The sequence below is a fragment of the Orcinus orca genome, chromosome 8 (genome assembly GCF_937001465.1).
Source record: "Orcinus orca chromosome 8, mOrcOrc1.1, whole genome shotgun sequence".
Lineage (NCBI taxonomy): Eukaryota > Metazoa > Chordata > Mammalia > Artiodactyla > Delphinidae > Orcinus > Orcinus orca.
Window position 1 is genome coordinate 79,180,945 of NC_064566.1, and position 27,583 is coordinate 79,208,527.

The following is a 27,583-nucleotide window of genomic DNA, read 5'->3' on the forward strand; positions in this document are numbered from 1 at the left end:
ACAAAGAAGTATGTTTTCTTCTTTTCCTTACCAGAAACAGCTTCAGTTTTCCTTATGGTTGGAGGAAAACCCAAGGTGTGGATGCCTCTTAGATAACCTGCTTGCCCCTCAATTCCTCTGTCAGCCCAGAACTTATTGCCTATCAAAAAAAGAAGCCCAAGAAAATTTCAGTGAAGACTTTTAGTTTTAGAAATGCATTTAGGACACTGTTGTGGAAAACAGGAAGTCTTGGTTTTAATTTCAATCAATTAATCTACAACAAAGGAGGCAAGAATATACAATGAAGGAAACAGAGTCTTTTCAAAAAATGGTATTGGGAAAACTGGACAGCTAAATGCACAAGAATCAAATTAGACTACTTTCTCACACCATATACAAAAATAAACACAAAATGGATTAAACTCTCTAATGTAAAACCTGAAACCATAAAACTTATAGAAGAAAACATAGTATGCTCTTTGACAGTGATCTTAGCAATACTCTTTTGACTGTCTTCTCAGCAAGGAAAATAATAACAAAAATAAACAAATGGAACTACAACAAAATAAAAAGCTTTTGCACAGGGAAGAAACTATTAACAAAATGAAAAGACAGCCTACTGAATGGGAGAATATATTTGCAAATGATATATCCGATAAAGAATTAATATCCAAAAACTAAAAAGAAGTCATAAAACTCAACATAAACAAACAAACAAACAAGCAACCTAATTTAAAAATTGTCAGAGGACCTGAATACACATTTTTCTAGAGAAGACATGCAGATGGCCCACAGACACATGAAAATATGTTCAATAGCACTAATCATTAGGGTCAAGTAAATCAAAACCTCATGTAGATACTACTCACAGCTGTCAGAATGGCTGTCATCCAGGAGACAATAAATAACAAGGATATGGAGAAAAGACAACCCTCATGCCCTGTTGGTAGGAGTGTAAATTTGTGTAACCACTATGGAAAACAGCATGGAGGTTCCTTAAAAATTAAAAATTGAACTGTCATATGTGATAGCGAAGTAAAACAGCAATTTCACTTCTAGGTATTTGCCTGAAGAAAGAAAAAACACAAATTCAAAAAGGTATATGCACACCAATGTTTATTGTAGCATTATGTACAATAGGAAAGTAATGGAAGCAACCTAAGTGTCCATTAATAGATGTATTTATAAAGAAGATCTGGTATATAAATGTAATGATATATTACTCAGTCATAAAAAAGGGAAATATTACCATTTGCCACAATGTGGATGCATCTAAAGGGTATTATGGCTAAGTGAAATAAGTCAAACAGAGAATGATAAATACTATTTGATCTCACTATATGTGGAATCTAAAAAAAAGAAATAAACAAGCATAACAAAATGAAAACAGACTCATAGATACAGAGTACAAACAGGTGGTTGTCAGAGGGGAGAGGGGTGGGAAGGGGTAAAATAGGTGAAGAAGATTAAGAGGTACAAATTTTCAGATATAAAATACATAAGCTACAGGGATGTATTATACAGCATAAGAAATATGGTCAATAGTATTGTAATAACTTTACATGGGGACAGATGGCTAGACTTATTATAGTGATCACTTCATAATGTATGCAAACATCAAATTACTATATAGTACATTTGAAACTAACATAATATTGTACATCAACTATATTTAATAAAAAATACTTTTCAGCACAACTGGGCTTATAGAAAGTAAGGGAAATCTCCAAACTCTCCTCTCAAATCACTCCACAACAAGTTTGGTGTGTTAGTGATTTCCTGCTATAGCTAGGATTTGAGCTAAACTGAGACCTGACTTTAGTCATTTGCCTGAAAATGATGAGGGGTGAGGGAGATAATTTGGGAGGAGGACGAGCATTATCTTGTGAGATGCTGAGTCACATATGGTCTTTGTTGATTCTCTACACAAGGGTAAGTTGTCCTCCTCTGTCAAGAGGGAGATATTATTGATACTTCTACCCATGTGGAGCTTTCAGAGAAGTTTAGGTGTTCAAGATTTTCAGGTTTGTTTACCCATTATTCCAGCTAGAAAGTGTCCAATTTTGCAGTTAGATCTGGGATTGATTTTTGGCATAGTCTACAATAGATGAGGATTTTCTTAAATGTTGCCATTAAAGTCTGTTAGCTTTCACAGTATGTCTTGAGTTGATATTTGGCTTCTCTGAGCCTATTACTTTCTTTATCAAATTTCCAGGGCAGTTAACCAGATCACTCCACATTTCTTAAAATTACCCTCCCTCTCATACTGTTGAAGTGTCCCAGACACCTGATAACCCAACACCTCACCATTCATCATCTTTTCACAATCAACCACAGATGAAAGTCTTAGTAACTGTGATGCCACTACATACCAAGCGTTATCACTACCACATTTCAGCACAAGTTATCTTACTCTAGCATTCCTAGAAAGCAGAGCCTGAGACAAAATTTAAGTGTAATCCAGGGAGCTGGATTGAGAGACATGGAGAGTGAAGCAGGGAAAGCAGGAGAGACAATACACAGATGAATTGTCAACTGTATACAGATATGAGAAATGTGTTGTACGATATGGGACTGTCTGAGGGACTACTGGAAATGTGTCTTAGAAACACCCTTCTGAAGAAAGAAAGGGAAATGCATTTATTCATCCATTACTCTCACATTGGTAAAATATTTGTCCCACAAATTATTACTCTTCTCACTTCTAGATTGTATGTTCATGAGCTCTGAATGAGTTCCATAACAGAGCTGGATGGAACATCAACAGAAAAGATGGAAAAACCTAGAGAAGGAAGCAAGAAACACACTGCACAGACCCAACGAGAACAGCTACTAATTTAGAAGCTGGTTTAGAACCTGTACAAAGCCAGTCACCACTGCTGTGTCAGGGATAAAAGAAAGATGAGGCCAAGGAAGAATCTGAAGAGTGTCTGATAATCTCTATGACTCAGCAATTGCACTCTTCAGTATATAATCAACAGAAATGCCTACATATGTGCAACATTATTTATAAAAGCCCCCAAATGGTAACAACACAAAGCCCATTACCAGTGGATAAATAATGTTCAACACAATAAGATAGATACAAAATAATACACAGTTGTTCTAATTTAGTTAAAAAATAGGTGAATTTAATCTAAGGTATTAGAGGTCAGCATAGTGGTTACTCTGGGAGATAGAGAATATAGAGAGAATGCTGTTGGTACTGTCCTCAGATCCCTCTCGGCATCCTCGTGGATACTGCAAGTGTTGACTGCTACAACTTCCAGTTGTCCCCTGTTACTTTGCCAAATGGGATCATCTTGCCTGGGAGCAATGCTCCTCTCCCCAAAACAGACCTCAACTGATAACTGATTGACACAGAGGTGCAAAAGTCTAGTTCCTTTGCCTCAAGGTGGGACTCACTGTAATTCAGTTTTTGCTCCAGAGCTCCTTGTTCATAAGATCAAAGCAAGCTCTGTCTGAGATCACATTCTTTAGCTTTTTCCCTGTTCTAAACTATGTCCCCCACTCCTCTTCTCCTGAGAGCACTCCTCCCACAATGACAACACCAAAGAATTCCTGTTTCAGACTCTTATTCTGAAGAACTAAGCTAAGAAAGAGTTGAGCAGTGATGGGATCATGTGAGGGATACATACTCTCTTGTGAGATGTCTCTTGCATCTTTGGTTAAGCCACAAAAAAGGCTTATTGGTTTGACTCAGTATTTGAAATGAATATAAGATCCTACACATCAATGGCCAGATGTTGGATCCTATAAATTGGTAATTTGAAAGGAAGACATTTTTGAGAGCCCTCATCATAAACAGCTGTCATATCAGTACTTATGGGGGGATCAGATTGACAGCAGTGTCATCCCTGCATCTGGTGGTAGTAGGACATCCTTATCTCCAGAGATAGGGATGCAGGACTGAATATACAAACCTTGTTACTGTTTTAGTTTACTACCCCAAGCCCAAACTCTCTTTAGATTCTTCACCAATTAACTTTCTTCGTCTTCTCAGTTCCTCACAAATTTATTGTTTCTTTATCTAAAAAGTATAAAAGCTGCCTGCTTTAGCCAATCCTTAGGTCTCATTTCTATGATACCTCCATGTGCATGAATTAAATTAACTTTCTTTTTCTTCTGTTAATCTGTCTTGTGTCAACTTTATTATTAGTTCAGCCACAAGAGCTCAAAACAGGTAAGGGAGATATTTCCCCCTCCCTGACACTGGTAATGTTTTGTTTACTGAGCTGGGTGAGAATTACGTGGGGTTGTTAATTTTGTGATAACTCATTGACATGAACATTTATGATATGTGCACTTTTCTGCATTTATGTTATACTTTAATATAAAAATGTTTAATGGAGAGAGAGATTTGTCCAAAGGGAAGGTTACACTGCTGTCCAAATTCTTAAGTTGAGAACTGCCTGCCTCAGAATCATGAATAACTCAAAATATTCTCAAGACTCTCTGTGTATTTGGAAAGTCTGCAAACACTCTGAGCACCCTCTGAGCTACTCAGAAAACTCATAGGGCTTGGAAGCTACCCACAGGACTCCTACCTCCATTAACATCCTCTCAAATTAGGCATGATAAACTAGATAATGTTTGTCTGGAAAAACTGTGTTACACAGCTTTAACAAAATCTAAAATCTTAGTGGCTTAACACAATGAAAGTTTATTTCTTAAGCAAAATCTACTGAGGTTTAGGGTAACTGTTCAGAGTGTTGGCCCAGGAATTCAGGCTTCTTCAACCTTGTGGAAATTCTCTCAAGATGTGCTTTTACAATCATCATAGCGCTGGAGAAGTTTGCACCAGCAATCCAATGATTCCATCTGGAAGTGATATTGGTCACTTCTGGGCACAATCCTGGCCAGACTATCTGGCCAGGACTATCCAAATGTGACTGCCTATTCCTTCCTTCCACATCTGCAGAGAATTGAACTGTGGAGCCATGAATTTGACCTTATTTGTGGAACTAAATTATAGCAGTACATAAAACATTACATTCTAAGTCATAAAAATTATGCAGAATGGGGTATAAATAAGATTATACTTCATGACTCTGTATTTTATTTAAATATATGTCTCTTCAGGAAAGTACCTTCCTTGGACTCCTGAAATATATTTTTCTGTTTAACTTTTTAACAGGTGGTCAATTTTTTCTGCAGTTGAACCAGCTATTAGCTTTTTGGAGAGTCAAAATTCTCTTAGTTTTGGTATCAAATTTGTATTGCCTTTTTCCATGGAAGAAATAGAAAAATCCTAGAAATAAAAAAAAAGAGACTTATTACCTTATACAAGTGATTTCTAGGTTTAACTTTAATTCTTCAAAAATCCAAGTCATTTGTGAGAATAAATATTTTTGGTATTTTCTGTTCCAAATAACAATACTGATGCTATTCCATGGCAACAAAATAGAGGAAATATGTATATATTCACCTACCGTCTTTCTGGAAAACAGCATCAACTTTGCTGCCAATTCCAGGAAAATCTTCTGCTATCATTTTGGGATAACCTGCATCCATGGATTGTTTATATTCATCATACCTAGTAAAAGAATAATTAGAAGTGTCAGAACTATTTGTTAAATGTGTAGCCTTCACAAAACTATTACAGGGAATTCACCAGCAAGAATGTAATAAGATCTTTTAATTCCATAGGTGTGTAAAAATAGGAGGTGGGACGATGTGAGGTAGGATGTTGGGTGGTCTAGAAGATTTATAAGTTCCCTCTGAACTCCAACATCTAATTCTACTTCTCCAGTAGGTGCTTTAATGTCAAATGCAGTGAAAGATAAGTTCCTGTTGGCTACAGCAGCCCTATGAAGATGAATGCCCTCCTTTTCACATCTTCTTTTTCAAATTCAAGTCCACATTCTCCCTGGATCTCTGGGACAGGAATTGCGTGATGATTATTGGTCAACCAACTTGGAAGCTGGACAAGCTACAGCCATTCCCAGAAAAGGCAGCTAGCCAAGACACTATGAGACTCATTTTTATATGTTTCAATTTAGTAACTTCTCTCTATGTAGAAAGAATATATACCCTACCATTTTCTGTACCCAGTCTTTACCTCCAGCATTTGTTAGCAACAAAGAAGTACGTTTTCCCAGTATCTTCATCAGAAACAGCAGCGTCGATGTTCTTCACAGTCCTAGGGAAACCAAAGGATCTGTAGATGTACTTGGGGTATCCGTATAACACATCTTGCCCCTTGACAGCCCAGTACTTATTACCTGCAAATCAAGAAACAGGATGAAAACACTTGCCCAGGGCACCAGTAGACAGTAAGTGGATTTCCAGCTAAATGCTTAGTCTCGTGTGCTAGAGGAGTATCCTGACTGCACATTAGAATCATCTAGGGAGATTTATTTTTTTTTAAATACCGTTGTTGGTATCCTACCCCATACCAATTAAATCAGTATTTTTCTTTAATTTCCTAGACAAGTCTAACCTGTAGCAAGCTTTGAGAATGACTGATTTGTGGAGTTGGGGGCTTCCTTCCAAAGCCAGATGTTCAAATGACTACAGAGTTCATCGTGCCACCTCAGTGATAGAAACCTCACTTCTCCAGGTTGCCCATGGGTTGTGGAAGTTCACACCAAGGGTATCCTAAAGGCCAGAGTGTTGTAATGACTCACAATCTGTAATGACTAGCAACCCAGGGTAGAAATCATTGCACCTGACTACAGTTCCAAGTACTTGAGTTTAGGCTGTGTCCAGATTCTGCATATTTAGACTTAGTAAACTCCATGTCATATAAAACTGGTCTTACATCTTGTAGCCAGGCTTGTACTTTTCGCTCAAGTATCCTTATTTATCTCTCAGGAAAAACCAGTCTGAAACTTTGTGTATCTAAAATCTCATTTAATTTCATTATATAAGGGCTAGAAAGCCCGTTTCAAAGTTTTTTGCCCATCTGAACTGTATTGAGTTCTTTGCCTTGAGTGTGTGACTGGGTCAGGTGTCTTAATGTTTGTCTGCACTATGCCAAACAAACATTTGGAGAAATACTGATGTTTGGCATAGTGTCTTCAAAGTCAGGAGCTGATCACTGGAGCATGTTTCATTCTGATAGAATCAAAGAAGTTTACCCCATTCTATTCATGGTAGTTCAGGACTTCTCACACTTTAATGTACGTACGAATTGCCTGGCAATCTTGTTAAACTTCGAGAAGGTCTGGAATAGGATCTGACAATATGGATGAACTTTGTCAGTATTATGGTTAAGTGAGATTCTGAATTTCTAACAGATCCCAGGACAGTGTCAGTGCTGTTGGTCTGAAGACCATACTCTGACATCAAGGATGCAGCACCCCCATCTGGCTGCCCTGTGGGGCCTCCTCTCTCAGGAGAGTTATTAGTATAAAATAGGCTCTAGGAAACCATCCAACTCAAATGTTTCTGTTCCATCTTCTCAGTTTTACTCCTGAGCACCCCAAGAATGTGGAGAGGGTTTAAAATACATAAACAGTTTGCACAGAAAACAGCTACATAAGTCCACATTCACAAACAGGCCATAAAATATGTATCTCCAGTCATATGCTATTCACTTAAATTTATTCAGACATGCACCATGCAATTCTTAACTAAAGTGATAGACTCCCATTGATTTGCTAGATTTTCCTAAGTCTATGGAAATAAAGTAGCTAGTAGTCTCATATATCAGCCCAAAAGCAGAAGAAACTTTAATGCATAAAAACTGAAAGATAATTGGAAACATTACCTTTGAAAAACCGAACTTCATCTCTATCGGCAACCTCATAAGCAGCCTGAAGTCCATTTGGCAAATGGGGCCAGAAAACAGAAATGAAATTGAGCTCAGCTTCTGGGTAGAAGGGATTTGTGCGCATGTAGAACCTGATTTGAAAGAAGGAAAAATGTTTTTATCTAATCCATAGCAAGCTCTGGCTGTCATTCAGGTCCTTCTATTGCTGGCACTAGTAGTGTGCTCATAAATGTTTAACATCTGGCTCTCCACGATGGGGCTGGGGAGGAGTCCTGGTTTGTAGCATTTGCTTATTTTCATGGTGGAAATATTACAACCACTGCAAATCAAGAGATTTGCGGTGGTGCACCACTGTATAGCGTTTCCACTCTACGGATACATCAGGCATAAACTGCCTCAGGAATATAAATAAATAGTAAAATGCAGCAAAACAATTACAAAGGGATGAATTCTGATTACTTTTATTACCTTTGGTTTAAATACAATTGTAAGTTGTATAATTTAACTCTAAAGTTAATAATTTAACTTTTAATAATGCTGTTTAACAACCAGCTTGCAAAATTCTCAAAATGTAACAATCATCTTTGGCAAGCACACCAGGGCCTAGGACACAGAACTAACATCCTACATTTAGTGTACACTTTACCTACATCATGCCCTACCTCACAAATATCCTACAAGAGAACATTGCTTTCATCTCACAGATTAGCAATTGAGGTCAGGGAGGCGAAGGGAGGTGTCCAAGACCATGCAACTGTTAAGAGGCAAAGGTTAACTTTAAACTCAGATCTAGCAGCTACTCCCTTTGTCTTCCTTTGGTTGGTGGTTTACAAAGTTGACTGGGGTAACGACATAGACTGTCACATGGGCCGACAGAAGAGTTTTCCCAATTCCAGGCCACAGGGAAGACTCTGGCCTTGGAAGTCAAATCTGACTTCTCGATCCAGTCCTGCCTCTGCCTGGCTGTGAGACCCTGGGCAAGTCAGTTACTATTACTGTTTCTAGACTTAACCTTCTGTGGCTTCATGACCTGGTGACATTTAAATGATCTCAGTGTCCTTTCAGTTCTTGCAAATCCTAGACTTTTTCCTGTTCTTTGGAGTCATCCTTCAAATACTTGCTTTGATAAGCACATCCTGCTATATTGACAGCTTTCCTTTAAAACCAAGTCTTTCCTAGCACTCCCCAGCACTGAGCCACACCCTGTATGGTTTATATCCATCCTTATCTTTTATACTCAGAAATAGTAAAGCACAGGATGGGAAGCATTAGGAGCCAATACACTGCTTTCTGGGGTAGATATGATCACAAAGTGGTAAAACAGTTCCAGTGACACTCCAAGAAGAGAGGTGAGGAGAAGGGAGCCTTTTAGAGCATCCTTACTTTCTATGTGCGGCAGACTGTATTATTCAGAAAATGACTGTATTATTATTTTGCCTTGTCCTTTAGGAATCAGAACTGTATGCAGAGCAGGCCTATTCCTTGTGTGTGAGGGACCTTAGCCTTCCTGAGGCCACACACTGCTGAGGGAGTTCTAGGATCCTCCTCTGAGGAGGGAAGCACATTGTGACTGCCCATATCCCCTGACCCTCAACAGACAGGGTCCTCATGAATTCTCGGGGATTCTCCCTGCAATGGCTCCTATCTTTCTTTGCCCCCTCCCAGGGTAAAGGGGTGGAGACAGAGTCCTATTATGACCACAGGCTTTGGAAGGGCTGTCTTTTCCAGGATGATACTTAAAAGGGGTCTACACAATCCTTCTCAGCATGATGGTGCTATGAAAAGGACTGATTTCTCCTAATAAAATACTGACATACTTATCATTCTAAAGAGTGACAAAAATGAGAAGAGGCCTGGAGTAGAGGTCAGAAGACCAATTACCGCTTTGTTGCCAAGAAACTCTGTGCCCTGAAGGATCTCTTTCCTTCTCTCTGCTTTACTTTACTGATCTGTAAAATGGAATTATATTTACTGATTTTCTACTTCAATGGTAATTTTTATGAGAATCAAATGACAGAATACATGCTGGGGAAAAGGTTGTTATAAGTTCATTATGTTGTGCAAGAGCAAGCAATTGTTTACACTCAACTATAATTATAATAATGTATGTAAACAAATGTAAGATAAACAATGTATGAAGCATAGTAGTGGCCCATATGTACCCATAGCAATGAGTCCTGTTATTACACATACATAACACAAAGAAGAACTGATGTCTTACCTGTCTTTAAAGAACATCAATTCTCCCCGGATTGTAGTTATAGCATCAAAAGTTAGCTTACTGTCACACACTTGTGGGGTTTGCGGGCCAATTGGCTGAGTGGGATTTTGGGAAGGTCCTAAAGGAACAAGAGATCTGGAGTTAGTTCCACCTGGCTTTGGAAAACTACATAACCAATGAAAGCTTCTTAAAGGATAAAGCCAATGGCTGTTCTAATGACCCTTTGTCTATAATGTTTTTCTTTATACTCACCATAGATGGCCTGGATCCCACTGATGTCATCCTGAGATAGCTGAACATCACCACTGAAGATGTAGTTGGGGTACATCAAAGCCCCAATGTCAGTAGAATGAGCAAGTCCAAGGGAATGGCCCAATTCATGAGCTGCCACACGATACAAGTTATAATCTAAAATGGATAATAAACCCATTTGCAATTATTTGAAATATTTTCAGTTTTGAGACATTTAATTAAGAAGTAATCTATAACTCTAAAGGATTAATGTTCTTATTTTCTCAATAGCTTTTTGAAATGTATAAAATAATTTTCTGAAGGTAAGAAGAATGCATTTATTAATAGTGAAGAGACCAGTTAAAGCCTAAACTCTATGATTACTATTAAAAAGCAAATTCAGCCAACCAAGAGTCTAGCACAGATTAGTCAGTCTTGTCAGTGGCTAGATGGCACATATTATTTCACAGAGAAGAAATAGTCTTCTATTAACACATTTTTTTTCCTATTTACAGATTGATACATGTTTAATGCTGGAAATTTTGGAAAATATATACAACCTCTCTTCTCTTGATTTCCACATATCTTACTAACATTATTACACTTTGGTGTCTTCTTCCAATATAAAAGATTCTATGTAGATGCCCACAAGGAAAACATTAAGATTTTCAACATTTACTTACTAGAAATTTCAGAGTAGCCTATTTGTAGCCAATAAGATGTTCTTACTAACAGAAATAATTCTTCTCTTACATTTTCTAAATGCACCATTAATTTTCTAAGTGGTAGCAGAAAAATGCATACTTTTTTAATGCATTCTTTCAGTTAAGTCAACCAATATTACAATGAACCAAGAAAGTGGGTGGGGGGAGAAGGGTTGAGAGAGGCAAGATGAGCTGACTTACCTCTGAAATTGTTGGTCCACCTTTCATCTTCATCAAAATGGATATCCCCTCCGATATGTGGGCCTGGTTGAAAAGCATGAGCGAGGTTTCCACCCGGTCCATCAAAGGGAGAATTGTCACGATGATCTGCAAGAAACAAAATTCAACAAAAGTTCCTCTTGGTTCTTACTTAGGCTAACCCAGGAGAGTAAGCATTAGCTTTGCTAAGAGGCCAACAGATTTGCAGCAAATGCAATATAGTTTTCATTCTTAAGTCCATAAAATAAACACTTTTCTCAAACAAGGAGATCTAGTTGCAAAGCTGAAGAGATTCAAAGGCAGGGGGAAGTTAAGGTGAGAATACTTTCATGCTACAAGAAGAGCTTACCTCCCCTGACAAAGGATATCATTATGTCTGCTTGACTCTCAGAGACCTTGGTGAAGGTCAAGGGTGACACACTGCTCCAGAGTTGAAAGGCTTTCTCAATGGCATGGTCCACAGCTGCTCTTGACAGATCTGGTGTGTAGTTTTCAATCCTTCAAATGAAATAAAATACAGACACATCGGATTTCATTTCTGATGGCTCTGATGGGAAATAGCATTCCCACTCTGGTGCTCAGTCTAATTACCTGTAGGTCAGGTGTGTGTCCTCCCACCGCGGGCTCCCCTGAGTGAGAACAAACTGAGCCATGTCAGGCACCCCACATCTGGGCTGCTTCATCACATTCAGGGTTTCAGCATCTGGTTTCCCCGTCACCTTCAGCCCAAAGAACTTTTGCATTTGCTTTAGTTTTTCAACTACTGGGTCATTGTTTCTCTGTCTTTCAACTTGCTTCGCATCATTCTTCAGGTTGTAGTAGTTTTCCAGGTATTTCTGATGAAAGATAAAATTATTGAAACACTGGATGGGAAATCTTTCTAATTTTTCTAAATATTGACAGTATAAAGTTATAGCTGAAACACAGAACTACTTTTAAAATTGTGTTTAGATTGCATGGTCCTTATTATTCTTATTATTGGTGGAAACTGTAATTTTGGAGTAGAAATTTCCCTACCATTAGTTATTATGAAGTCAGAATTATAATTTGTAGAGACAAATTTGCATATTGTTCTTTTAGTTTCCTATCATTTCTAACTGGAAAAGGAGAGTCTATGCATGGATAGATACATTTTTGGGGATAGTGCCCTTTCTGACAAAAATTTATCTTTGTAGGACATCCATCCTTAAATAAACTCTATTATACTGCTGTTACTCTGTTATACTGTGGGAAAATGTAAATAAAGGCTTTTGCATTTGGGGCATGTGAAATTCAGCATTTACCTGCACTGTCTCCACATCTTGCTCTTGTGTTTCTGAAGTCGCTGCTGGGAAGCTGTGAGACCCCACGCCCCAGAGAAGCAGCAGCAACAGCAAAGGCAGTCTGGGCATGCTGGCCTCTGTCTTCCTTCTCAGCTTAAGGAATCTGATGGCTCCCACCTCTCTGCTGCTCCAATGTCTCAACTAGGAAGTTCCGTCCATATATATAAGGTTCTGGCACTTCCAGAAAGCCAGAGGCTGTCTGACTCACATTTCATAACATCCTCTTGATTATCAGTGAATAATCTGAGCAATCATCACAAATGGTGACTCCAAGCAGATTATTTGAGATTGTTCGGTGTTGCAAGCTTATGATTAACATTAAACAGAACATGGGCAAAGGAGACACATCCAAAATGTAAACAGTTGTTTTCTTCAATTCATTTCTATCCTGTTTGAGAAAGACGTTATTATATCTGCAGATCACAGAGTACTCCACAGACTTTTTAAAAAATAGACTTTGGTACTTGATCCTGCTGGTCATAAAGTGCTCTGGGTTATACACACACCTTTCTCCCCAAGCAGAGGACAGAATTGCTGACATCCATGCCCTATGGCTGTTCATCACCTGTACTGACAGGCATTCATTTGGGGGTGGCTCTCCCAGGTTCAGTGGGGTTCCCTTCTACCTTTGCTAAGCTGCCTTGTACACTATTTTCTTAACACCATAGTTTCCCTTAATTTTCATTCAGGCCCAAGATTTGAGAACCTTGGCTTAGAAGGTCCCCGTCCACAGGTGGGGTATGAGGTAACTCCCCACCCTGTGTAGACACTGCCCAGCGGCATCATGGGACAAATAGGATCCTTCTCTGAAACCTGTCAGAATGTAGCAGGTGAGCCAGGGGCTAGCAAAAGACCAAGTATGAGTCTGAGGTCTTATTTTTAATCTTCCCCTCAATGTGAGCACATCTCTGCTCCCTGGGGCTAGGCAGCAATTATTTATTCTTTCATGTATGCATTCATTCATGTATTTATGCATTCATCTATTTCAAAGATCTTATTTAGCATCTTCTGTGCACCAATTATGATGGAATGGGGTTAATTAATAAAGAAACATCTTATGGGACACCTTAAGATGGCTTTAACAGAAGTCTGTATGAAGTTGCACAGATCAGTTTTACTGGAAAGTACTGGGATACGAGAGACTCTGGACCTGGTCTAGCCCTAGTTTTCTGACTTTCATTAATCCTTCTACCTCTGTCATGATTTTTGCCAAATCTTAGTGCCACCTCTAATATCATTTTTGTGTTTTTCTTTAAATTTACTCTAAAAGTTTTGCCTCATTATAAGCTATCATATCCATAAAATCATAGCTTAGTGGGTCATTATTTTTGTCTGCATATTAAAATAAATACATGGCTATGTAATGAAAAATGTATATTCATTCTTCAGGATCCACATTAAAGTGTCTTGGGGCCACCAGTGGTATCTGTTCCACTCTTGGTAAGGCAAGCTGGTCTAAATCTGTAGCTTCCTTTACCCATGCCCCACCCTCCTTCAAAGAAAGAGTTTAAATGTGACATAAAGTTGAGAATCACTTGCCTGTGTTCTTCCACATTAGCACCTGATGGTGTCACCCACCTTCCCCATCATGTCAGGTTTGATTTCTCAGGACTTTTCTCACGTTACCAATTTCTGTTTTCCTCGAGACACTAAGAAATGCATCTTATGCATAAATCTTTCTTCAGTAGTGGTTGAATTGACGTGAAAGAGCTTATTTCCTCTTTAATCTTTAACCACAGGTTCCTCATCTGAGTGGATTAACATGTGAGTTCATGGAGGTGAGAGGAATTGGAAGAAGCTCTCATGAAGATGAAACCTTCTCTTTCTCACAGGCATTAGATGGAGGGTGGGGACCAAAGAACACTGGCAATTAAAGACACTCCAGCACAGGCAAGGTATATACTGAAAGGAACTCTTTACATTAGAGATTGAACACAGATTGTGTATTCAGTCAAAGGGTGGTTGACACACTTTGTTAGGGAATCTGGTCAATGTGACGTTGCCCCCAACTCCACTGGGGTCTGGAGAACAAGGGTCACTAGGTTAACGCAAGAGAACAACATTGTGACCATCTGGGATGGGGCCAGAAATTACATAAGCATCACCCTGGAAGAGTCTCATAAACTGTTCAGTCTGGCAGGTGTCTATATCTTATGGTCTAGAAGTTTTCAAACCTTGTAAACTACTGTATTCTTTAAACAAAATCTCTTTTGGAAGACCAATTTGTAAACCAGATGATAGGAGAAGTGCTCTAATGAAAGGGGAAATGGGCTGCGAGACCCATCTATATCACTCCCAGTTTGCCCCCATCCCCCTTTCTTTAGCAAAGTCCTCAATTTCTAAGGAACAATGAGGGTTCAGTGCAGTGAATCTCAAAAACCATGGACCTAGTCCAGGACCTTGATTTTCCAGTTGAAACTAAAGGACAGAGTAGTTGCCTACAGACCTGGGGTCACACCTCTGCAAGGATGGGAGGATAAGGGTGGGGGAAAAGAGGAGACAGAGCCTGGACTAACACCTTTTTCTCATGGTCTGAGTCCAGAGCTCTCGACTTAAATGCTCTAAGTCTTTTGTTACAACTTCAGATATGCTGACATGGATTGGAAACTGGATACCTAAAATAGCTTTTTGTTAAATTTCTTCCTAAAATAACAAAGAATTTTAAGTTAAGTTTTGTTTAAAGCCTCAAAGATTCACATAGTCCTAAATCTTGAAATTTCAAGTTAGGTATTTATACCAGAACACGTTAACTCCCAGGCTCGTGCTTGTGAGTGATCTATTTGAGAGTGAAAAAGAAAACACAAAAATCTAGAACAAAAAGCTGGTGATTCAATCCTACCAAAATCCTAGTAATGCTTGCACTGAGTATAGTTTCCAAGAAACTCAAAACGTGTTAAAATTGTATTGCTCTTCACATCTGAATGTTTTTTTCTCTGGGAGGTTCTTCTTTCCCCATAATCCCCTTTTGGATGTACTTTTGTGGAAATTATCCTGCTACCCTTTTCCCTCTGGGAGAATGACAGGCTTAAGAGGGCTCTCAGAAGTATGGAGTGTCAACTGACTCCTATTTCCAAACAGGCAAATTATTTCCATGCTGGCTGCTTTGTGGAAAGACTCAAATGTGTTTGTATTTTTCCGTATTAAATTCAATCTTGGAATTTTAATTTTGCTTCACATTTTTTATGCTTGAAAATTCAACCCTTTTTAACTTTTTATTTTATGTTGGAATATAGTTGATTAACAGTGTTGTGTTAGTTTCAGGTGTACAGCAAAGTGATTCAGTTTTTAATTTTATAATTCAATTTGATTGTCAGATATTTTTTCTTTCTTTTCTTTTTACTTTTTTTCTTTTTTTTTGGTCCTACAGGTCTTGAAATGGCCTTTAGCCAGAAGCTTTAAATATTTAATGCTGCTTTGTTTTCGGAGTAACATGAGGGAAAGATCTATCCAACCCAATATATTTTCCCTACATATGGCCACATGGTGGCTTTTTGGATAACCACTGTGTGCCAGATGCTTAACAGACACTTTGCGCCTTTGGTTACTTCAGTCCTCGTGGTTACCCTCCAGGTAAAAATGATGGACACAGCAGCACTAAGTCATTTACTGACATGTGTCTGTGGAACTCCAGTCCACCTCCTAGCAGTCTTCATGGTGCTCTTGTGAGGAGACATGACACACACACTCTGGATATAGAAACTTTGCCTCCCTAACAGAGATAATGTTGTGAGATGCTAGGTTGTCTAATGTCATGTCATGTCTATAATAATGTCTCTGTGCCACCACCCTGCCCCTCAGAGCTGAAAGTATCTTCCTTTTAAAGCTACCACTCAATAACATTTACTTCTTTACCAAAATTAATAAAATTGTAGCCTATAGTTACTTCCTCAGCATAGTAGGTATTTACAAATGATTGTTGAATGAACGAATAAATAAATGAATGAATGAATAAATAGATACTAAATGATACAAATAAAAGGGCATTTCTTGGAAGGCTCAATTGTCTGCAAAAAGTCTCATACTCATGGTTAGATTTTTATTTATTTCATTCTCCTAAGATTAAAATTATTTAAAATATCATAGGCAAAATCTGGACATATCCATTCAGTGGAGATTTTGAATGAAGCACTGCACATTTAGTTTTGGCTATTTGTATGTCATGTTATAGCCATTTATTCACCGATTATTTTGAGCATTTTAATTTGTTTGCCAATAATACTTCTCCATCTAAATATTTTATTAAACAGTCTGGAAAATGCTCATCAGGAACACATACTTGAGAGTAGCCTACAGACTTTTGCAGCTGTAGCACTCCTCTAAGGAAGTTCAAATCAAGTATCCTGCAGGGGATAAGTACTGCTTGTACCATGGCTCAGCCCAGACATGTTGGAACCATTCTCTCCCAGCACTCAAGTCTGTGATATGGATTTGAGATGTGTGAGGCAGCTCAGGACACCTCTATGAGATTTTGATGATGAGACAATGCCCAGACCATGACTTGCTTGCTTGTTTGGGAGTCTCTGATGTATACACCTTTGCTGCCTTCAGAACTTTTTTCTATTATTATTTTTCTTTTGAAAAAGTAAAATGTTCACTAAGCTCACTAGCTTTTTATTCATTTCTTTTTAATTCTCAACTACTCATGCCCCAATTATAATTTATTGCGATGACAGCTGAGTCAGTCAACACTTATAAGTGCTGAGCAAGAGAAATAGCATTTAACATTTAGTGAGCCCTCAATGACTTCAGTGGTTTACATTACCTACCAAGGCAAATACCAATTATAACACTCAGAACCTGCCATGTTTAAAAATGACTGAAAATGACTTCTGAGCTTCACTTCCCACTCTTCCAAAAAAACTGAATTACATTATTTCTCAAATGTGTCTTGAAACTTGTTCCCCTACCTTGTCATACTTCTTATTCCCCTCTATTTCTACTTAATACAATTCTACCTATTCTTCAAAGTCCAGTTTAAATGTTACTTCATTCACAAAGTTTTCTCTTTCCTTGCTCTGTGAGATAGTTCTACTATGAATTTTCATAGAACATTATACTTCCTTAAAGCACTTTTCATATTTTCCTCACCTTGACTTCACTCTCTTAAAGGAAGGTAATTTGTTGAAAGAAGAGAAGGTGTTTTACCTGTGTTTATGTTCTTGACCTTTTTCCAGGGCTTACTGGATTTACACAAATTTGGTTGATATGGAAAATTGTAGGTTAAATTCAATATAATAGAAAAAGTGGCACATTAACAATTTTTGAGAGTGTTTCTTCTTTCAGAAAGAGTTCTTTTAATTGGCAAACCTAAAAGGAATCAGAGTCACTAAGAGGGCTGAAATGGTTAAACCCAAGGAATCATAATGAACTCTGCAAAATTATAATTATCAGGTTGCTATCGTATACGTGGACAAGAACACATTAGTTAACCATTTCCCTGACTTTTGTATAAAAAATTGAATGCATATAGACTTAATTTACTCCCATTTACTTAACACATATGGTATAGAAGGCATCAGGCTACATGCTAGGAATTGCAAAAAAAATTAGACACCAATTTTGCTCTAGGGGATTAATTCCCTCATGACATAGATGCAGCCTGATATTGTATAAATGATCATTTCTTCAAGTATCTGTTAAAATCTTAGGTGTAATTTGTATTATACCAAGGAACATTTATGTAGGCACATACCTCGACAATTAGTATGGAAGACAAAAGGAAAAATAAGATTAAAATACAAGTATATACTTTCCAGTCAATTTATCCAGAAATTTATTAATGGCTAAAACAAATTAAGTCAAAGTCTCCTTTTGCTACTCATATAAGCATGCCTCTTTTATTTCTGATACCTTTTAGCACTGACAAGAAATCTTGTTGGCATAAGGAACATCCACTGGCCTTATTGGAAATGTGAGTGGAGAGGCACTTAAGGGACCTGTGGTTGGACAGTTGGCTGGAGTATCTTTTTTTTTTTTTTTCTTTTTTTGCGGTACGCGGGCCTCTCACTGTTGTGGCCTCTCCTGTTGCGGAGCACAGGCTCTGGACGCGCAGGCTTAGCGGCCATGGCTCACGGGCCCAGCCACTCCGTGGCATGTGGGATCCTCCTGGACCAGGGCACGAACCCGTGTCCCCTGCATCTGCAGGCGGACTCTCAACCACTGCGCCACCAGGGAAGCCCTGGAGTATCTTTTAATAAGCTCTCTTGGAGGGTCTTCTGCTGAGCCCTGGGAGCTGATGAAAGTGAAGGGCTCTCAAGCCATCCATACACCAAAACATAAGTATGTATTAGTTAGGTTTCATTCATTCATTTATTCATTCATTCATTCTATATTTATTTATTTACCAAATAAATCACATATAACTAGAACATTTTCTGCCGCAGAAAATGCTAAGGAAGAGTTAACTTTACTGTTTTTATTATTATCTGTCCTTCACCAATTAAATTCAATGTAATGTAAAGTACAGAAGTAGCCATAGCCATAGTCTGTCACTTCCAACGAGATTCTGTGGGGGTCTGGGCATGGCATGGATTCTATACAGAAGCTCACAAAAGACAGTGCCCTCCCCTTAGGCACAAGCCGGTTTCTCTCCATGGTATAGGAAAAAGAAACTAGGTTCCCAGGTCACACAGCTTTCAAAAGGAGCAGGAGAATGTGTACGGATAGAACGAATGGGGCATAAGGGATTTTAGAGAAATATTCTTCAAGGATAGGAACCAGAACCCTTTAGAGGGATCTACCCTAAAATCTATACAATGAGGGCATAGGGCTATTTTCTTCCTTGGCCTTGGAGCTCAGCATGAGGTCATAGAAGCCCCTCAAGTCCCTAGAGTCCTCTGTTTTTTATCTCTTCTCTGTTCTTTATCTCTCACAGGGCCTTCTGTCAAGGTTGTAAGGACAAATGTATATACATACTATACTGTTTTATGTAAGGGACTTGAGCATCCACAGATTTTAGCATCTGCAGGGAGTCCTGGAACAAATCACCTACAGATACTGAGGGACAACTGTACTCATTTACACTGAGGGATTAGCACAGTCTCTGTATAAAAAGGAACAAGTGTGTACTACATATTTTATATAAATATCCATAAATCTTCATGATTCAATATATGTAAATATCTATAGAACAGTACATACGTAAATATACTTAACACAGTGTCTGCAAAAGAATATGTATATATAGTTCTATAGAGAGTATATGTCACAAGATAGTATATTGAAATGTAAAATTGTGGTTTCTGTTCTATAGTTTCCTCTGACCTTGTCAAGAACTGTGTTCCCTAGTCTCAGATGTGCCTTCAGGACTACAATCAAAAGCTACTTGCTTGAAGGCAACATCTCTTTCCAACCTTGGGAAAACCTAAGATCATTTGAGAAGGTTATGCCAGGTGTCTTCAACTAAGAGGAGAAAGGAAAAAGATTTAAGGGAAGCATGAGAGAGAGGAGCAATTTCTTTAAACTGGAAAGTGGAACATTTGGGCAGTTCCCATCAGGCATAAAAACCCCTGCTCCTTTTCCAGCTCCTTGGAAGCTGCTGGTGTGGCGGTGAGGTGGGCCTAGGGAGTCTGGATCCCTTAGAACTGGATCCTTACACAGTGTAGATGAGGAAAAATTGAAACTCAGACATTATTTTCTCCAAGGCACCGAGAGGTGGCAGAGTGGAGCTTTAAGCTCAGAGCTGTCTGTTAGAAAGTCAGCGCATGGGAAGACCTCCAAGATGGTGCAGGAGTAAGATGTGGCGATTACCTTCCTCCCCACAAATACATCAAAAATACATCTACATGTGGAACAATTCCTATAGAACACCTACTGAAAGCTGGCAGAAGACCTCAGACTTCCCAAAAGGCAAGAAAATACCCATGTACCTGGGTAGAGCAAAAGAAAAAAGAAAAAATACACACAAAAGGATAGGGACAAGACCTGTACCTCTGGGAGGGAGCTGTGAAGGAGGAAAAGTTTTCCACATACTAGGAAGCCCCTTCACTGGTGGAGATGGGAAGTGGGTGGGGGCAAAGCTTCAGAGCCACGGAGGAGAGTGCAGAAACAGAGGTGCAGAGGGCAAAGTGGAGAGATTCCTGCACAGAGGATCAGTGATGACCAGCACTTGCCAGCCTGAGAGGCTTGTCTACTCACCCGCTGGGTTGGATGGGTGTTGGGAGCTGAGGCTCAGGCTTGGGAATTCAGATCCCAAGGAGACGACTGGGGTTGGCAGCATGAAGACAGCCTGAGGGGGCTAGTGCACCACAGCTAGTGGGGAGAGAGTCTGAGAAAAAGTCTGGACCAGCCTAAGAGTCAAGAGACCATCGTTTCAGGATGCGCAAGAAGAGGGGATTCAGAACACCACCTAAATGAGCTACAGAGATGGGCACGAGCTACAGCTATCAGCTTGGACTCCAGAGATAGGCATGAGATGCTAAGGCTGCTGCTGCAGCCACCAAGAAGCCTGTGTGAAAGCACAGGTCACTATCCGCACCCCCCACCCCCCCCAGGAACCTGTGCAGCCCACCACTGCCAGGGTCCCATGATCCAGGGACAAGTTCCCCAGGAGAACATGCAGTGCGTTCAGGCTGTTGCAACCTCATGCCAGCCTCTGCCACTGCAGGCTCACCCTGCATTCCAATTATAACTACCGTACCCCTCCCTTCCCCCCAGCATGAGTGCACAAGACCCCCTAATCAGCCGCTGCTTTAATGCCATCCTGTCTTGGTGGGAACAGATGTCTGAGGGAGACCTACAGGCAGGGGTGGGGCCAAAACCAAAGCTAAACCCCAGGAGTTGTGCGAACAAAGAAGAGAAAGGGAAATTTCTCTATGCAGCCTCAGGAGCAGCAGACTAAATCCCCACAATCAACTTGATTAGCCCTGCATTTAAAGAATACCCTGGATAGACAATGAATCACCCCAAAATTGAGGCAGTGGACCTTGGGAGCAACTGAAGACTTGGGATTTGCAGTCTGCAACTGATTCGTTTCTGATTTTTATGTTTATCTTAGTTTAGTGTTTAACACTTGTTATCACTGGTGGATTTGTTTATTGGTTTGGTTGCTCTCTTCTTTTTATTATTATTTTTTAATAATTTATTTTTAAATTTATTATTCTTTCTTTCTTTCTTTTTTTTCTCCCTTTTCTTCTGAACCATATGCTGACAGGGCCTTAGTGCTCCAGCTGGGTGTCAGGCCTGAGCCTCTGAGGTGGGAGAGCTGAGTTCAGGACATTGGACCACCAGAGAACTCCCAGCACCTTGTAATATCAATTGGTGAGAGCTCTCCAAGAGATCTCTGTTCCAGTGCTAATACCCAGCTCCACCCAACGGCCAGCAAGTTCCAGTTCTGGTTGCCCCATGCCAAACAAATAGCTGCATAGGAACACAACCTCAACCATTAGCAGAGAGGCTGTCTAAAATCATACTAAGTTCACAGACACCCAAAAACACACCATTGGACAAGGCCCTGCCCACCAGAAAGACAAGACCAGCCCCACACACCAGAAAAAAGGCACCAGTCCCCTCCACCAGGAACTCTACAGAAGCCACTGAACCAACATCACCTGCTGGGGGAAGACACTAAAAGGAGCATGGGCTACAAACCTGCAGCCTGGGAAAAGGAGACCCCAAGCGCAGTAAGCTAAACAAAATGAGAAGACAGAGAAATATGCCACAGATGAAGGAGCAAGGTAAAAACTAACCAGAACAAAAAAATAAAGAGGAAATAGGCAGTGTACATGAAAAATAATTCAGAGTAATGATAGTAAAGATGATCCAAAATCTTGGATATAGAATGAAATAAACACAAGGAATGTTTAACAAGGACCTAGAAGAACTAAAGAGCAAACAAACAATGATGAACAACACAATAAATTAAATTAAAAATTCTCTAGAAGGAATCAATAGCAGAATAACTGAGGCAGAAGATTGGATAAGTGACCTGAAATATAAAATAGTGGAAATAACTACCACAGAGCACAATAAAGAAAAAAGAATGAAAAGAATTGAGTACAGTCTCAGAGACATCTGGGACAACATTAAACACAGCAACATTCAAATTATAGGGGGCCCAGAAGAAGAAGAGAAAAAAGAAAGGGACAGAAAATATTTGAAGAGATTATACTTGAAAACTTCTCTAATATGAGAAATGAAATAGTCAGTCAAGTCCAGGAAGATGAGAGAGTCCCATACAGGATAAATCCAAGGAGAAACATGCCAAGACACATATTAATCAAACTATCAAAAAATAAATACAAAGAAAAATATAAAAGGAACAAGGGAAAATCAACAAATAACATACAAGGGAATCCACATAAGGTTAACAGCTGATCTTTCAGCAGAAACTCTGCAAACCAGAAGGGAGTGGTGGGACGTATATAAAGTGATGAAAGGGAAAAACCTACAACCAAGATTACTCTACCCAGCAAGGGTCTCATTCAGATTCGACGGAGAAACAAAAACCTTTACAGACAAGCAAAAGCTAAGAGAATTCACCACCACTTAAGCAGCTTTACAACAAACGTTAAAGGAACTTCTCTAGGCAGGAAACACAAGAGAAGGAAAAGACCTACAAAAATCAAACGCAAAACAATTAAGAAAATTGTAATAGGGACATAAATATCAATAATTCCCTTAAATGGAAATGGATTAAATGCCCCAACCCAAAGACATAGACTGGCTGAATGGACACAAAAACAGGACCCGAATATATGCTGTCTACACAAGATGGACTTAAGACCTAGGGACACATACTGGCTGAAAGTTAGGTGACAGAAAAAGATATTCCTTGCAAGTGGAAATCAAAAGAAAGCTGGAGTAGCATTACTCGTATCAGACAAAATTGACTTTAAAATAAAGACTATTACAAGAGACAAAGACAGACACTACTGAATGATCAAGGGATCAATCCAAAAAGAAGATATAACAATTGTAAATATTTATGCACCCAACATAGGAGCATCTCAATACATAAGGCAAATGCTAACGGTCATAAAAAGGGAAATCGACAGTAACAAAATCATTGTAGGGGAATTTAACACCCCACTTTCACCAATGAACAGATCATCCAAAATGAAAATAAATAAGGAAATACAAGCTTTAAATGATACATTAAACATGATGGACTTAATTGATATTTAGAAGACATTCCATCCAAAAAGAACAGAATACACTTTCTTCTCAAGTGTTCATGGAACATTCTCCAGGATAGATCATACCATGGGTCACAAATCAAGCCTTGGTAAGTTTAAGAAAATTGAAATTGTGTCAAGTATCTTTTCCAACCACAATGCCATGAGACTAGATATCAATTACAGGAAAAGATCTGTAAAAAATACAAACACATGGAGGCTAAACAATACACTACTAAATAACCAAGATATCAGTAAAGAAACCAAAGGGGTAATCAAAAATTACCTGGAGGGCTTCCCTGGTGGCACAGTGGTTGAGAGTCCACCTGCCAATGCAGGGGACATGGGTTCGTGACCCAGTCTGGGAAGATCCCACATGCCATGGGTGGCTATGCCCGTGAGCCATGACCACTGAGCCTGTGCATCCGGAGCCTGTGCTCTGCAATGGGAGAGGCCACAACAGTGAGAGGCCCACGTACTGCAAGCAAACAAACAAAAAATTACCCAGAATAAAATGACAATGAATACACGAGGACCCAAAACCTATGGGATGCAGCAAAAGCAGTTCTAAGCGGGAATTTAATAGGAATAAAATCCTCCCTCAAGAAACAAGAAATATCTCAAATAAACAACTTAACATAACAACTAATGCAATTAGAGAAAGAAGAGCAAAAAATCCACAAAGTTAGCAGAGGGAAAGAAGTTATAAAGATCAAATCAGACATAAATGAAAAAGAAATGAAGGAAACAATAGCAAAGATCAATTAAACTAAATGCTGGTTCTTTGAGAAGATAAACAATATTGATAAACCATTAGCCAGACTCATCAAGAAAAAAAGGGAGAAGACTCAAATCAACAGGATTCGAAATGGAAAAAGATAAGTAAAAACTGACACTGCAGAAATACAAAGGATCAGGACTGATTACAACAAGCAACTATATGCCAATAAAATGGACAACCTGGAAGAAATGGACAAAATGTTAGAAATGCACAACCTTCTGAGACTCAACCAGGAAGAAGTAGAAAATATAAACAGACCAATCACAAGCACTGAAACTGAGACTGTGATTAAAAATCTTCCAACAAAAAAAGCCCAGGACCAGATGGCTTCACAGGTGAATTCTATCAAACATTTAGAGAAGAGCTAACACCTATCCTTCTCAAACTCTTCCAAAATATAGCAGAGGGAGGAACACTCCCAAACTCATTCCACGAAGCCATCATTACCCTAATACTGAAACCAGACAAAGATGTCACAAAAAAAGAAAACTACAGGCCAATATCACTGATGAACGAAGATGCAAAAATCCTCAACAAAATACTAGCTAACAGAATCCAACAGCACATTAAAAGGATCATACACCGTGATCAAGTGAGGTTTATCCCAGGAATTCAATGAATCTTCAATATTTGCAAATCAATCAATGTGATACATCATGATAACAAAGTGAAGGATAAAAACAACATGATCATCTCAAGAGATGCAGAAAAAGTTTTCAACAAAATTCAACACCCATTTATGATAAAAGCTCTCCAGAAAGTAGGCATAGAGGGAACTTACCTTAACATAATAAAGGCCATATATGACAAATCACAGCCAACATCATTTTCAATGGTGAAAAACTGAAGCCATTTCCTATAAGATCAGGAACAAGACGAGGTTGCCCACTCTCACCACAATTATTCAATATAGTTTTGTAAGTTTTAGCCAGCAATCAGAGAAGGAAAAGAAATAAAAGGAATCTAAATCAGAAAAGAAGAATTAAAACTGGCACTTTGCAGATGACATGACACTATACATATAGAATCCTAAAGATGCTACCAGAAAAATATGACAGCTAATCAGTGAATGCGGTAAAGTAGCAGGATACAAAATTAATGCACAGAAATCTCTGGCATTCCTACACACTAATGATGAAAAATCTGAAAGAGAAATTAAGGAAACACTCCCATTTACCATTTCAACAAAAAGAATAAAATACCTAGGAATAAACCTACCTAAGGAGGCAAATAACCTGTATGCAGAAAACTATAAGAAACTGATGAAAGAAATTAAAGATGATACAAACGGAGAGATATACCATGTTCACAGATTGGAAGAATCAACATTGTGAAAATGACTATACTACCTAAAGCAATCTACAGATTCAATGCAATCTCTTTCAAACTACCAGTGGCAATTTTCACAGAACTAGAACAAAAAATTTCACAATTTGTGTGGAAACACAAAAGACCCCAAATAGCTGAAGCAATCTTGAGAAGGAAAAATGGAGCTAGAAGAATCAGGCTCCCGTACTTCAGACTATACTACAAAGCTACAGTAATCAAGAGAGTATGGTACTGGCATAGAAAGAGAAATATAGATCAATGGAACAGGATAGAAAGCCCAGAGATAAACTCACACACATATGGTCACCTTATCTTTGATAAAGGAGGCAAGAATCTACAATGGAGAAAGGACATCCTCTTCAATTAGTGCTGCTGGGAAAACTGGACAGCCACATGTAAAAGAATTAAATTAGAACACTCCCTAACACCATACACAAAAATAAACTCAAAAAATTAGAACAGTCCCTAACACCATACACAAAAATAAACTCAAAATGGATTAAACATCTAAATGTATGGCCAGAGAGTATAAACTCTTAGAGGAAAACAGAGGCAGAACACTCTATGACATAAATCACAGCAAGATCCTTTTTGACCCATGTCCTAGATAATTGGAAATCAAAACAAAAGTAAACAAATGGGATTTAATGAAACTTAAAAGCTTTTGCAAAGCAAAGGAAACTATAAACAAGACGAAAAGACAACCCTCAGAATGCAGAAGATATTTGCAAACAAAGCAACTGACAAAGGATTAATCTCCAAAATATACAAGCAGCTCATGCAGCTCAATATCAAAAAAACAAACAACCCAATCCAAAAATGGGCAGAATACCTAAACAGACATTTCCCAAAGAAGATATACAGATTGCCAACACATACATGAAAGGATGCTCAACATCACTAGTCATTAGAGAAATGTAAATCAAAACTACAATGAGGTATCACCTCACACCAGTCAGAACGGCCATCATCAAAAATTCTAAAAACAATAAATGCTGGAGAGGGTGTGGAGAAAAGGAACCGTCTTGCACTTTTGGTGGGAATATAAATTGATACAGCCGCTACAGAGAACAGTATGGAAATTCTTTAAAACACTAAAAATAGAACTACCATACAACCCAGTAATGTCACTACTGGGCATATACCCTGAGAAAACCATAATTCAAAAAGAGTCATGTACCTCAATGTTTACTGCAGCACTGTTTAGAAGATCCAGGACATGGAAACAACCTAAGTGTCCATTGACAGATGAATGGATAAAGAAGATGTGGCACATATATACAATGGAATATTACTCAGCCACAAAAAGAATAGAAATTGAGTTATTTGTAGTGAGGTGGATGGACCTATAGTCTGTCATACAGAGTGAAGTAAGTTGTAAAGAGAAAAACAATACCATATGCTAACACATATATATGGAATCTAAAAAAAAAAAATGGTTCTGATGAACCTAGGGTCAGGACAGGAATAAAGAAGCAGAAGTTGATAGTGGTCTTGAGGACACGGGGAGGGGGAAGGGTAAGCTGGGATGAACTGAGAGACTGGCATGGACATATATACACTACCAAATGTAAAATAGTTAGTGGGAAGGAGCCGCATAGCACAGGGAGATCAACTTGGTGCTTTGTGACCACCTAGGGGTGTGGGATAGGGAGGGTTGGAGGGAGACGCAAGTGGGATGGGATATGGGGATATATATATATATATATAGCTGATTCACTTTGTTTTACAGCAGAAACTAACACAACATTGTAAAGCAATTATACTCCCGTAAAGATGTTAAAATATTTTAAAAAGTCTATGCACTTTCTGTTAGAAATATCATAACCTTGTGCACAAAACAGTGGTTTTCTAATTGTAGTGAGTGAAGATAGCTACCTTGTACACGGGGAGGGGATATGTAAGAGAATTTTCTTTCAGTTACCTTCCAGAGGGTGTGGTAGGAAAAAGCACAGAACTTTGAATC

The 27,583-nt window shown here is 38.8% G+C and overlaps 1 protein-coding gene and 1 long non-coding RNA gene across 2 annotated transcripts in view; both read right to left on the reverse strand.

Moving 5' to 3' along the window:
* Positions 1-27,583, reverse strand: part of LOC125965267 (uncharacterized) — a 358,615-nt gene that overhangs the window by 43,981 nt on the left and 287,051 nt on the right. The window lies entirely within an intron of this gene.
* MMP1 (matrix metallopeptidase 1) lies at positions 4,623-12,794 on the reverse strand. The gene is made up of 10 exons (XM_004282195.4): positions 12,355-12,794; positions 11,663-11,907; positions 11,421-11,569; positions 11,054-11,179; positions 10,170-10,325; positions 9,918-10,035; positions 7,694-7,827; positions 6,041-6,203; positions 5,412-5,515; positions 4,623-5,230 (listed from the first exon to the last, which is right to left on the reverse strand). The coding sequence occupies exons 1-10, from the start codon at positions 12,460-12,462 to the stop codon at positions 5,121-5,123; spliced, it is 1,413 nt and encodes a 470-aa protein (XP_004282243.1). The 5' UTR covers positions 12,463-12,794; the 3' UTR covers positions 4,623-5,120.

Coding starts and splice junctions, on each gene's coding strand:
- MMP1 (XM_004282195.4), bottom strand. CDS start 12,462: ATGCCCAGACTGCCTTTGCTGTTGCTGCTGCTTCTCTGGGGCGTGGGG. Junction 10,326..11,053: donor GTGGACCAACAATTTCAGAG/GTAAGTCAGCTC, acceptor TATCCATTTTAG/ATTATAACTTGTATCGTGTG. Junction 6,204..7,693: donor TGAAGTTCGGTTTTTCAAAG/GTAATGTTTCCA, acceptor CTTGATTTGCAG/GTAATAAGTACTGGGCTGTC.